Here is a 13,505-nt window from a genome sequence, read left to right as displayed (position 1 = left end):
ATGTATGCTGATGATTTGGTAATAGCTGCTCATTCAGAGGAGGAGTTGGAGACGCTGCTGCTGAGACTGGAGCGTGCCACTAAGAGGTGGGGCCTTACCATCAGCCCCACCAAAACTAAGCACCTGACTGGGTATTTTATACCATCGGACACTCCACCCCCACAACTCCCAATCGGTGATGGGGCAGTTGTGGAGACAGTGGAGAGTTTCCCATACCTGGGCAGTGTGCTTATGACGAGCTCTAGGTTAACAGCAGAGGTCTCACTCCGAATCATTCGAGCGGCAATATCTTTTCATCGGTTGCGTAACGCTGTGTGGAAGCTACCTGGTCTGTCGCTCCGCACTAAGCTTCAGGTCTTCTCGGCCACGGTCATTCCCTCCCTTCTCTACGCTTGCGAAACGTGGACTCCCCTAATGGAACATCTTCGCCGGTTAGAAACATTTAGGCTGGCCTGCCTACGATCCATCCTGGGTTTAACCAGACTGGATTGTGTGAGGAGCTCACAAATCCTTGAAAGATCTAGGCAAGCTCCCATCGGTGAGCTCCTCCGGCGGGCAAGGCTGCGTTGGCTGGGTCATGTAGCCCGCATGCCCAGTCACCGCATGCCGAAACAGCTTTTGTTTGGCCGGATTGAGGGGGCTAAGCGGGCGCGGCACGGGCTAGAGAAGAGATGGAGTGATGTGGTACAGGAGGACGTGGAGCTGAGTGGACTTGCCGATGACTGGTACCAGCGGTGTCAAGATCGGCCTCTGTGGAGGAGGCTCGTGAAGGACGCTACTGGGTAGTTGGAGGCAGTCGTCCTCCAACAACAACGGAGGGCGGAGGAGCGACGCTCACAACAACGAGCGGAGCGCCGGGTGGCTAAAGCACAGCAGGTTGGCACAGTAGGGGGGCACAGGTGGTGCATCAGACAGTCATCTCAGTCATCTCAGTCAGTCGACCCGTGGCACCTGCTGGGTCTGCCCCGTGACCTCCTGCCAGCGAGCGTTCGACACTTCACGTGGCCTCAGGGTGCACATGGCCTGGCACAAGCGTCGTGGTGACGTCACCGCCACTTAGTGGCGAATGGCGGTTGTTGTTGTTGTTGTGTCTGTGTGTGTGAGCATCTTTGCGTGTGTCTGTGTGTGTATGTGTGTGTGTCTGTGTGTCTGTGTGTGTATATCTGTGTGTATGTTTGTGTGTGTATCTCTGTGTCTGTATCTCTGTGTGTCTATGTTTGTGTGTGTGTCTGTTTGTGTCTATGTGTGTCTGTGTGTATCTCTGTGTGTGTGTCTATGTGTGTGTCTATGTTTGTGTGTGTGTGTCTGTGTGTGTGTGTCTGTGTGTGTGTATGTATGGGGAGCGGTAGTGTAGTAGCGGGTAGCGCTACGCTGCACTGCGAACCCGGCCACCCGGGTTCGATTCCCACTCACGGCCACCAACACCGGTGACGATTATCTGAACCAGTCGTGGGCCTCACCTTAGGTCGACTCAGCCTCAAATGAGTACCTGGTGCGGTGCGTGAACATCGCCATTCGGGAGACAAAGGCGGCCGGGCGTGGTGCTGGCCACCCACCTCTTCCTGTGTCGTTCCGGCCTTCATAGGTGCTCGCTAACAGCACTTGCCCCCTACAGTCTGTTAAGGCTATACGGGGGGAGCTTTGTGTATGTTTAACTTTTTATCTCAGCCGTACATAGGCAACCGTGCGAATCTGTGGGTGCCTGCAGGTCTCCACGGGTCTCTGCAGGTCTCTGTGTTGTGTGCACATTGAACTTCTTCCTCACCGTACGTAGCCAACCGCGCTGAAAGAATGCTGCTGGAGGCGCGTCCGTTTTGACAGAGCGGCTTCTGAGCCCAGCCACCTTCTTGGGCCGCACGGCTGAGGGCTGCCGCGATTCGACGACGCGGAGGTGGCAGCAGTAGCGCGGGAACCGTACAGTAGCGCGGGAACCGTACAGTGGCGCGGGAGCCGTACAGTAGCGCGGGAGCCGTACAGTGGCGCGGGAACCGTACAGTAGCTGCGGGAGCCGTACAGTAGCGCGGGAACCGTACAGTGGCGCGGGAGCCGTACAGTGGCGTGGAACCGTACAGTAGCGCGGAGCCGTACGGTAGCGCGGGAACCGTACAGTAGCGCGGGACCGTACAGTAGCGCGGAACCGTACAGTAGCGCGGGAATCGTACAGTAGCGCGGAACCGTACAGTAGCGTGGAATGATACAGTAGCGTCAAACAGTACAGTAGCACGGAACCGTACAGTAGCGCGGGAACCGTACAGTAGCGCGGAGCCGTACAGTAGCGCGGAACCATACAGTAGCGCGGAACGATACAGTAGCGCTGCAATTGGCGGTGTGAAACCCTCGGTGATTCGTCCGACTGTCCCACTGCATGGCGTTGCACGCGGCAGTCGTAGTGGTACGCCGTGTCTCGTGTGAGAGTCTTTGCCATCACTACGTTGTTCACGGGGGAGGAAATTGTTTTCGGCCGACCTCCAAAAGCGTTTTCCGCTCGACTGCGGGGAAAGAAAAATAAACTTATCAGGAACGCTTTGTCATTTTCTACCGCTACTACTACTACCACTACTACCACCACTAAACGATGCTGCTACTGCTACTAAGAATAGTTTATACTGGTAGGAACGTAGTTCTTCTTTGGTTCTTTCGGTAAAGTCACCACCACCCACGTAGAATGAGAATGAAATAATACATTGATAAAATAAAATAACACAATAATATTCTCACGACGTTTCGGCCACAACACAAGCGGCCTTCATCAGGTGTAAGGGGACGAGGACTGTCTTGTGAGGACAGCGCTGGAACGTAGTTGTGAACTGAGCGTACCAGCATGCAATAGATTAATGTGTCCGTCCGTCCGTCCCCTTTCAATACTTTAACGAAGTGAAATCTCGTGCTGTTGGGGTGGTGTAATAATTTGTCCGAAGGACGCTCTCGAATTTGCACAAATTTAACGCGACAGTGTCGTCAAATTTGCGCGAAATTCCAAAGTTCCTACCAGCCCCATCCTGCATGGACGCTGTTTGCCCCCTTTACTCATTGAGGCGTTCAAACGCCAGGTAGACGGGGCGCCTGTTGACAATGCATCACCAAGTCTGCATTAGCCACACACAAAGCACTTGTGGCAACAACAAAAACAAGAACAAAAAACAAACACGCTGAACAAACGTGCTACAATAATAATGATGATGATGATAATGATGTATGCATTTCCTTTGGTTATTTCGGTAAAGTCTCCACGCGGAATGAGGATAAAACGATGAATTGATCAAATAAAAACGACGCGGTCAAATTCCCACGACGTTTCGGCCACAACACGAGTTATTTTATTGGTTTTGTTTTTAATCAATTTACCACTTTTATTCTCATTCCACGCGGTGGTGAACTTTACCGAAAGAGCCAAAGAAGGCGAATCCTTTGCAGTCGCGAAACGCTTTTTAATCGAGACCCATGCAGTTGTCTTTGAAAGCTTATTGGCCGACACGAGTGGCGGTCCTTTCTGTATGTCCTTGGCCCTGTGCCAACAGCGTTAGTGTACCTGAGAACAAGGCAGTAGCTATGGATTCAACATTGGAGGGGGAGGGGACCAAATCTTACAGAGGGTCTGGGCCCCCCTCTCCCACCCCCAGAAAAAAAATCTAAATTTCAAAACGAATTTCCTGCCCAAAATATATTTATAAAAAAAAATCACTAACACGTAGGAAGTATTTTTTGTGTTATTATTATTAATGTTTTTTTTTTTGCAATAATGTCTAATAGTGTTATTGTATTACATTTACTTGTTTCATTGTATGTAATGACGAGAGATTAGGGATTAATAAAATACACCCATGACCACAATCATATAAACAGAAAAAATCTAAATTTGAAAGCGAATTTCCTGCCCAAACTATATATTAAAAATAATTCACTAACACGTAGGAAGTATTTTTTAATTATTATTAATGTTTTTTTTGCAATAATGTCTAATAGTGTTATTGTATTACATTGCTTTGTTTTTTTATATATTTTTAACATTTACTTGTTTCATTGTATGTAATGACAAGAGATTAGGGATTAATAAAATACACCCATGACCACAATCATATAAACAGAAAAAATCTAAATTTGAAAACGAATTTCCTGCCATTTCCTGCCCAGAATATAAAAAAATAATTCACTAACACGTAGGAAGTATTTTTTGTATTATTATTAATGTTTTACAATAATGTCTAATAGTGTTATTGTATTACATTTTCTTGTTTCAATGTATGTAATGACGAGAGATTAGGGATTAATAAAATACACCCATGACCACAATCATATAAACAGAAAAAAAATCTAAATTTGAAAACGAATTTCCTCCCCAAAATATATAAAAAATAATTCACTAACACGTAGGAAGTATATTACATTGCTTTGTTTTTATATATTTTTAACATTTTCTTGTTTCATTGTATGCAATGACAGATTAGGGATTAATAAAATACACCCATGACCACAAACATATAAACAGAAAAAAAATCTAAATTTGAAAACGAATTTCCTGCCATTTCCTGCCCAAGATATAAAAAATAATTCACTAACACATAGGAAGTATTTTTATTATTATTAATGTTTTACAATAATGTCTAATAGTGTTATTGTATTACATTGCTTTGTTTTTATATATTTTAAACATTTTCTTGTTTCATTGCATGTAATGACGAGAGATTAGGGATTAATAAAATACACCCATGACCACAATCATATAAACAGAAAAAAAATCTAAATTTGAAAACGAATTTCCTGCCCAAAATATAAAAAAAATAATTCACTAACACGTAGGAAGTATTTTTAATATTATTAATAATGTTTTTTTTGCAATAATGTCTAATAGTGTTATTGTATTACATTTACTTGTTTCAATGTATGTAATGACAAGAGATTAGGGATTAATAAAATACACCCATGACCACAATCATATAAACAGAAAAAAATCTAAATTTGAAAACGAATTTCCTGCCCAAAATATAAAAAAGAATTCACTAACACGTAGGAAGTATTTTTTAATTATTATTAATGTTTTTTTGCAATAATGTCTAATAGTGTTATTGTATTACATTGCTTTGTTTTTATATATTTTTAACATTTACTTGTTTAATTGAATGTACTGACAAGAGATTAGGGATTAATAAAATACACCCATGACCACAATCATATAAACAGAAAAAAATCTAAATTTGAAAACGAATTTCCTGCCATTTCCTGCCCAAGATATAAAAAATAATTCACTAACACGTAAGAAGTATTTTTATTATTAATGTTTTACAATAATGTCTAATAGTATTTTTTGAGTTGTACGCCTTTTGGCGTCTTCTGGTCCAACACCAATGGAGACTAAGGGGCTCTATGAAAAGCCGTCTCGGGTGTGGACCAATCAAATTCAAGGACAGTGCCAATATTATTATCAGAGTTGTCTCTTTTTGTTTGCATTTTGACTGCTTGTGTTGTGGTTATTGCAAACATGATGCCTTGAATAAAGGTGTCAGTTTTTGTGCCAGTTAAAATGGTAAAACCTATTCCTATACCAATGTCTAATAGTGTTATTGTATTACATTTTCTTGTTTCATTGTATGTAATGACAAGAGATTAGGGATTAATAAAGTACAACCATAACCACAATCATATAAACAGAAATATATATTTTTAGCAATATATTGGGGGGGGGGACATTTTGAGCACCCCCCCAAATATTTATTATAATTACAGCCTTGCCTGAGAACGCCAAAAGACAAATAGTGCAAAGAACCGCCTATAGCTCAGGTTGAACTGTTACATATCTACGAGATAGCCTTCATTTTTACATTCTTGGTTCTTTCGGTAAAGTCACCACCACGTAGAAGGGAAACAATAAAATAATGAAAAAATATAAAACAATACAATTCTCACGACGTTGCGACTGCAACACAAAGCAGCAATCATCATCATCAGGTGTGAAAACCACAGCAAGAAAATTTGAAAAAAGTGGCGGGTTTTTTTTAACGTTAGCACCACGGAGAGCGATTTGGCAAGTTTGTTCAGATGGACGAGTTCATCTATGTTCGGAAAAGAGGAGGGGGGGAGACGAAATTTTTTATAATGTATGCTGTCTGAAAGCCACCGTAAGCGTGAACAATCAATTAAGACCCGAAATGGTTTATCAAATCCTTCCAATGATTGCTCAGCCAGAATCCATCTTCCTCGGTTGAAATTGTCTCTGTGTTTGTACATGTGGATGGCCTCATGAACGAATCTCTCATGGTAGCCGGATGGCTTGCAGAGAACCTCTGTCTTGGAGAAGTCAATGTCATGTGAGCCTACTGAATTATAACAATGATCAATCAATTAAGACCTGAAATGGTTTATCAAATCCTTCCAATGATTGCTCAGCCAGAATCCATCTTCCTCGGTTGAAATTGTCTCTGTGTTTGTACATGTGGATGGCCTCATGAACGAATCTCTCATGGTAGCCGGATGGCTTGCAGAGAACCTCCGTCTTGGAGAAGTCAATGTCATGTGAGCCTACTGAATTATAACAGTGATCTGCCACGGCCGAGGTGTTGGCCCTACCGTGTTTTAGGTTTGCTTTGTGTTCACGAATGCGGTCCGAGACGTGTCGTTTGGTTTCTCCAATGCCTGCATTTTACCAGCATCAAAAATAAGAGTCCCCTTTCTGCCAATAAAAAACAGCGATCTGTTTGGTATCTTTCGATTCAAAGCTTTCGTGACTGCAGGGATTCATCTTCTTTAGTTCTTTCGGTAAAGTCCACGTAGATAGGGAAATAATAAAATAACAAAAATAACAACATTATTAAAGTCACGTTGAAGAGAAACGTCGTGAGAATTTTTTATTGTTTTATATATATTTTATTATTTTGTTGTTTCCCTTCAACGTGGTGACTTTACCGAAAAAACTAAGAATATGAATTACTGCAGTCACGAAAGCTTTAAATCAAAACATTATTAAAGTAAAATTCCCACGACGTTTCGGCCACAATGCAAGCAGCCGCCCTCTTCGCCTGAGGACGGCTGCTTGCGTTGTGGCCGAAACGTCGTGAAAAATTTTATTTTATTACGTTTAATTTCATTATTTCCCTTCTACGTGGTGGACTTTACCGAAAGAAGCCGAGCAGATGTTCGGTATCTATTTTGGTGTTTGACACATCTGAACCACAACAACCTACTACTGGCGTGTTGAAATGAGGGCTTACGCCGTGAATGAATTCGACTTCATGGGGATGATGATTGCTTGCTGATTCACGTGCACGTGCGTTTGCTGTTTCCGTTGTGATGCGTTGCAGATGGCATCCGCCTACCGACGCAACCGGAAGGGAACGGATGGAAGCTTTGTGAGACTCCGCAAACCCCACAACACAACCCCGTTACGGACAGACCTCTCTCACGCTCCAGCTCACACATTGAGATTGGGGCGGGGGGGGGGGTGATGTATGTGTGTTGTGTGTGGATGTTGAACTTCTAGATTTAAAGCTTTCGTGACTGCTAGGATCCATACTCTTTGGTTCTATTGGGTAAAGTCATGTAGTAGGTGAAAATAAAATAACAAAATTCTCACGACGTTTCGGCCACAACACAAGCGGCCTTCATCAGGTGAAGGGACGAGACTTGTCTGGAGGACAGCGCTGGAGTGAGAGAAGCCACGCTCAGATCACGATCACGACACAGCTTAAAGGTCGTGATCTAAGCGTGGCTTCTTCCACTCCAGCGCTGTCCTCCAGACAGTCTCGTCCCTTCACCCGATGAAGGCCGCTTGTGTTGTGGCCGAAACGTCGTGAGAATTTTGTCATTTTATTTTCACCTACTACGTGACTTTACCCAATAGATCCAAAGAGGATGTCGAACTTCTTTCACACCGACTTGGCCATCACAAATGATAGCTCCAACCAAGTGGCTGATACCGTTATCATCATGTGGACATTTATAGCAACAGCCAGATGCTCCGTAGGCGTAGTGATGTTGATTCTAAATGTGGAGAGAGGGTGGGGGGGGGGAGGAGGGAGAAACTGGAGGACCCGGAGAAAAATCGCTTGCAGTGACCACCTCGGGGAGAGAGAGAGAGAGAGACGCAGTAGGGGTCAGGGTCGGGATTGACCCCCCCGACACCACCTCCTGTATACCAGGTGTGGTTTGCACACCCGATGACGATTACTTGTGTTGCAATCGAAACGTCGTACGCTATTATTTTATTTTATTTTTTTATTTTCCTCGTGACCTTACCGGGAGGAGCGAAGAGCAATTCACGAAAGCTCTAAATCAAGAGGAATCAAGTTAAGTAAAACCATATAATATATCCTTGGTTCTTTCGGTAAAGTCACCACGTAGAATGAGAATAAAATAATAAATTGTTGCGGCCGAAACGTCGTGAGAATTTTATTGTGTTATTTTATTTTGTCAATTTATTATTTGATTCTCATTCTACGTGGTGACTTTACCGAAAGAACCAAAGAAGATGTGTCGTAACCCTCCACCACCCGACACGGCCAATCAGCAAAATAAAAAGTGTCGCGTTGACAAAAGACAAATCATTCACGAGGGCTTTACCATTCTGGCGAATTGCCTGATGATGCTGGATGTATTTACCAGCGAAACGTCGTACTCAAACTGTAAATGTTGTGGATTCACTCTTCAACACACCGGCGGGCTAAAGTAGTGAATTATTTGTCTTTTGTCAACGTGACACTTTTTTTTTGCTGATTGGCCGTGTCGGGTGGTGGAGGGTTACGACACATTTATAAATAAACGCGATCTAACCCAAAAACCTTTTTTTTTATGAAGAGCTACATCGCTCAGCCGGGCCTGATACCCGGCAACATCAACTACAGTAGAATCATCGATTATCCGTGTGCGGTTTATCCGATTCGGAAAGATTAACCGCCCCACCTGAGATGTTGACATAACTTAATAGCCCACGGAGTTTCCCTTAAGGCCAAAATTAATAATCTAAATACAGGTATGCATTGTTATTCTTAGAAATGGTTACTACAAGTCACGTGCTTTAAACCGAAGACATCAGTTTCCCCCGGTTAATGCGGAATCCCCACGATCGCCTCCTCTACAGTACAGCAGTTGCCATATCTTTACAACAGTGGGCCGGAGTTTGCTTGATGCTGATTGGCTGTCGCTCTGCTATCATCCACTCAGTAGGGCCGAGTTTGCTTGATGCTGATTGGCTGTCGCTCTGCTATCATCCACTCAATAGGGCCGAGTTTGATTGATGCTGATTGGCTGTGGCTTTGCTATCATCCACTCAGTAGGGCCGAGTTTGATTGATGCTGATTGGCTGTCGCTCTGCTATCATCCACTTAGTAGGGCCGAGCTTGATTGATGCTGATTGGCTGGGGCTTTGCTATCATCCACTCAGTAGGGCCGAGTTTGATTGATGCTGATTGGCTGTGGCTCTGCTATCATACACTCAGCAGGGCCGAGTTTGATTGATGCTGATTGGCTGTCGCTCTGCTATCATCCACTCAGTAGGGCCGAGTTTGATTGATGCTGATTGGCTGTGGCTCTGTTATCATCCAATCAATAGGGCAGAGTTTGATTGATGCTGATTGGCTGTGGCTCTGCTGTCATCCACTCAGTAGGGCCGAGTTCGATTGATGCTGATTGGCTGTCGCTCTGCTATCATCCACTTAGTGGGGTAGATTCTCCTTCTGGGCAGGAGCCAGGCAAGTCTTATCATCACCGGGCACGTGCTCGTTCGCAAAATCGATAAGAGCAAGCCATCGAAATCGTCAGCCGTGCTTCGTTTTTGAGCGATTTGTCCGACCTTTTGTCCTTTTGACCATTGCTTCCGCGAGTTTCAATTCATGAAACCGTGCGACTTAAACATGGTGCATACGTGCATCGGTGGTGGGGTTTTCTGCCTTCTTTTAGGCCACGGAGATCCATTGGGGGGGGGGGGGGGGGAGGGGGGGGGGGTGGGGAGGAAGTAATGGGTCCAGCTTTTTGGATTATCGCCCGGCCGTCATTCCCCGCCATCAGCGCCGACATACCGAGAGCCTCGCCGTGGTTTCAGTTTCAGTGACGGGGCCGCGGTGTATCCCCATCGCCGGGCGAAACGCTTTTCCCTGGCGGGAAGCTGCGTGCTTTGAGAGCGTAAACCGGGGGGTGGGGCGAGCCTCCTCGTCCCCCCCCCCCCCCTCCCCCCCCCTCGTATTTGTTGCAGTCAGGATCGCTGGCGTGACCATTGGCTTGATCGTCGCCGCCATCGTCGCCGCCTTCATCGCCGCCGCCTTCTTCATCGCCAGAGGTAACCCTCCGAGCCCTCCCGGGGCGCCAACCGTCGCTGCTGCTCCGTCCCTTTCCGTTGGGTCTTGGTGGCACTGCGAGGGGGCAGGCTCCTCGGGACGAGCTGAATCAGCGGCCAGCGCTGAACGAATCGGCGGCTTAAAGCGGGAGCAGCGGGGGGGAGCCGGGGGGGAGCGGGGGGAGCCGGGGGGAGCGGGGGGAGCCGGGGGCGGGGGGGGGGGCAGGGGCGACACCGCTGTGCACGTTGGGGGGGGGGCGGGGGGGGCGGTATGCGTTCCCGATCGGCGTCATTTCTTCCCCACGTGTCAGGCCAACGGCGACGATAAATTTTAACGACAACGATACGAGCCGCTCAGGCTCAGGCACAACCACCACCGCCCCCGCCCGCCGCCCGCTGCGGCCGAAGCAGCGGCCCTGATTCTGATCCTCCAAACGAGGCGCCTGAACCCCAATGAAGGCTTCCGTCACATTTTGAAGGGCACCACCGTGACGGGGAGACCTCGTACCACCCCGCATCCACACCAGTAGCCGTGCAACGGTGGAGGGAGGGAGGGAGGAGAAGGGGGGAGGGGAGGGAGGGAGGGAGGGAGGGGGGATGGAGGAGGGGGAGGGAGGGATGGAGGAGGGGAAGGGAGGGAGGGGGTGGAGGGGAGGGATGGAGGAGGGATGGAGGGAGGGGAGGGATGGAGGGAGGGAGGGAGGGAGGGAGGGAGGGAGGGAGGGAGGGAGGGAGGGAGGGAGGGAGGGAGGGAGGGAGGGAGGGAGGGGAGGGATGGAGGGAGGGAGGGAGGGAGTGAGGAGAAGGGGGGAGGGGAGGGAGGGAGGGAGGGAGGGAGGGGGTGGGAGGAGAAGGGGGAGGGGAGAGATGGAGGAGGGGGAGGGATGGAGGAGGGGGAGGGAGGGAGGGAGGGAGGGAGGGAGGGAGGGAGGGAGGGAGGGAGGGAGGGGAGGGATGGAGGGAGGGAGGGAGGGAGGGAGGCAGGGGGTGGGAGGAGAAGGGGGAGGGGAGGGATGGAGGAGGGGGAGGGATGGAGGAGGGGGAGGGAGGGATGGAGGAGGGGGAGGGAGGGAGGGAGGGAGGAGAAGGGGGGAGGGAGGGAGGGAGGGAGGGGGAGGGAGGGAGGGAGGGAGGGAGGAGGGGGAAGGAGGAGGGGTTAGTGAGGGAGGGAGGGAGGGAGGGAGGAGGGGGAAGGAGGAGGGGGAGGGGAGGGATGGAGGAGGCGGAGGGATGGAGGAGGGGGAGGGAGGGAGGGAGGAGAAGGGGGGAGGGAGGGAGGGAGAGAGGGAGGGAGGGAGGGAGGAGGGGGAAGGAGGAGGGGTTAGTGAGTGAGGGAGGGAGGGAGGCAGGGGGTGGGAGGAGAAGGGGGGAGGGGAGGGATGGAGGAGGGGGAGGGATGGAGGAGGGGAGGGAGGGAGGGAGGCGGGGTGAGGAAAGTGAGGGACTGCCTCCGATTTGAAATCGAAATGAATTGCGTTTTGCCTTCCGGTTCTCGTTCCACCGCCCCCGTCCCACCGCAGCCTTCGAGATAAAGCACAAAGCTAAGAGGATAAGGTGAGTCCGTCTTTGTCTCTCCCTTTTGCTTGCCGCGGGTTCTTTATCGATGGCTAATGGATGACGGCAGGGCCCCATCATCCCGAGTGGCCATGGTAGCAAGGCACTGCTTCGAGTCGCCTGCGAACGAACCGATGGCGACCGTGCTGTTTGTTGCTGTTGACCAAAAGCCTAACGTAGGTGCCGTCTCGAATGAACAAATGCGGACGAGTAGCAAGGATGGCGCGGATTGGCGAGCGTATATATATATGTGTGTGTGTGTGCGACGTACAAAGAGGCAGTAGAGTCATGTCATCATGCCAATCGTTGGTTTTTTTTTTACGTCGCCGTAGTCATCATACGGCTAGGGATAGATTAACGCCGGTGATGAGCTTCGTCCAGATTTGGTTTGGGTCGCATCGCATGAACGTATGAATGTGTCGGTGAAACCCGCCACCACCCGACACGGCCAACTTAGTAAGGAGTTGTCACGTAAACAGAGCGTGGGCAATTCGTCACTCGTACAGCACCAGTGTAAAGTGTAGTGTATTGTGTAGTGTAAAGTGTAGTGTATAGTGTAGTGTATAGTAGTGTAGTGTATAGTAGTGTAGTGTATAGTGTAGTGTAAAGTGTAGTGTATAGTAGTGTAGTGTATAGTAGTGTAGTGTATAGTGTAGTGTAAAGTGTAGTGTATAGTGGAGTGTAAAGTGTAGTGTATAGTGTAGTGTAAAGTGTAGTGTATAGTAGTGTATAGTGTAGTAGTGTATAGTAGTGTATAGTGTAGTGTATAGTGTAGTATATAGTGTAGTGTATAGTGTAGTGTATAGTGTAGTGTATAGTAGTGTAGTGTATAGTGTAGTATATAGTAGTGTAGTGTATAGTAGTGTATAGTGTAGTGTATAGTAGTGTATAGTAGTGTAGTGTATAGTGTAGTGTATAGTAGTGTAGTGTATAGTGTAGTGTATAGTGTAGTATAGTAGTGTATAATGTATAATAGTGTAGTGTATAGTAGTGTAGTGTATAGTGTAGTATAGAGTGTAGTGTATAGTGTAGTGTAAAGTGTAGTGTATAGTAGTGTATAGTGTAGTGTATAGTGTAGTGTATAGTGTAGTGTAAAGTGTAGTGCATAGTGTAGTGTATAGTGTAGTGTATAGTGTAGTGTATAGTAGTGTAGTGTATAGTGTAGTGTATAGTGTAGTGTATAGTAGTGTATAGTGTAGTGTATAGTAGTGTAGTGTATAGTGTACTGTATAATGTAGTGTATAGTATTGTAGTGTATAGTGTAGTGTATAGTAGTGTATAGTGTAGTGTATAGTAGTGTATAGTGTAGTGTATAGTGTAGTATATAGTGTAGTGTATAGTGTAGTGTATAGTGTAGTGTATAGTAGTGTAGTGTATAGTGTAGTATATAGTAGTGTAGTGTATAGTAGTGTAGTGTATAGTGTAGTGTATAGTAGTGTATAGTAGTGTAGTGTATAGTGTAGTGTATAGTAGTGTAGTGTATAGTGTAGTATAGTAGTGTATAATGTATAATAGTGTAGTGTATAGTAGTGTAGTGTATAGTGTAGTATAGAGTGTAGTGTATAGTGCAGTGTAGAGTGTAGTGTATAGTGTAGTGTATAGTGTATAATAGTGTAGTGTATAGTAGTGTAGTGTATAGTGTATAATAGTGCAGTGTAGAGTGTAGTGTCTAGTGTAGTGTATAATGTATAAT

General features: G+C 46.9%; 1 protein-coding gene across 8 annotated transcripts in view; it reads left to right on the top strand.

Annotated features, from left to right (window-relative positions):
- The window catches only part of LOC116957285 (uncharacterized), a 97,527-nt gene that overhangs the window by 52,438 nt on the left and 31,584 nt on the right, over positions 1-13,505 (top strand). For all 8 annotated transcript variants that reach the window (XM_076055678.1, XM_076055677.1, XM_076055681.1 and 5 more), the window contains exons 5-7: positions 7,293-7,340; positions 10,178-10,261; positions 11,779-11,812. In XM_076055678.1, the coding sequence (XP_075911793.1) occupies positions 7,293-7,340; positions 10,178-10,261; positions 11,779-11,812 (166 nt within the window). The remainder of the gene's footprint in view (positions 1-7,292; positions 7,341-10,177; positions 10,262-11,778; positions 11,813-13,505) is intronic.

This window comes from Petromyzon marinus, chromosome 72 (genome assembly GCF_048934315.1).
Source record: "Petromyzon marinus isolate PM22_M1 ecotype Great Lakes invasive population chromosome 72, UKy_Petmar_22M1.pri1.0, whole genome shotgun sequence".
Taxonomy (NCBI): Eukaryota; Metazoa; Chordata; class Hyperoartia; order Petromyzontiformes; family Petromyzontidae; genus Petromyzon; species Petromyzon marinus.
This window is presented reverse-complemented; position numbering and strand designations above follow the sequence as displayed.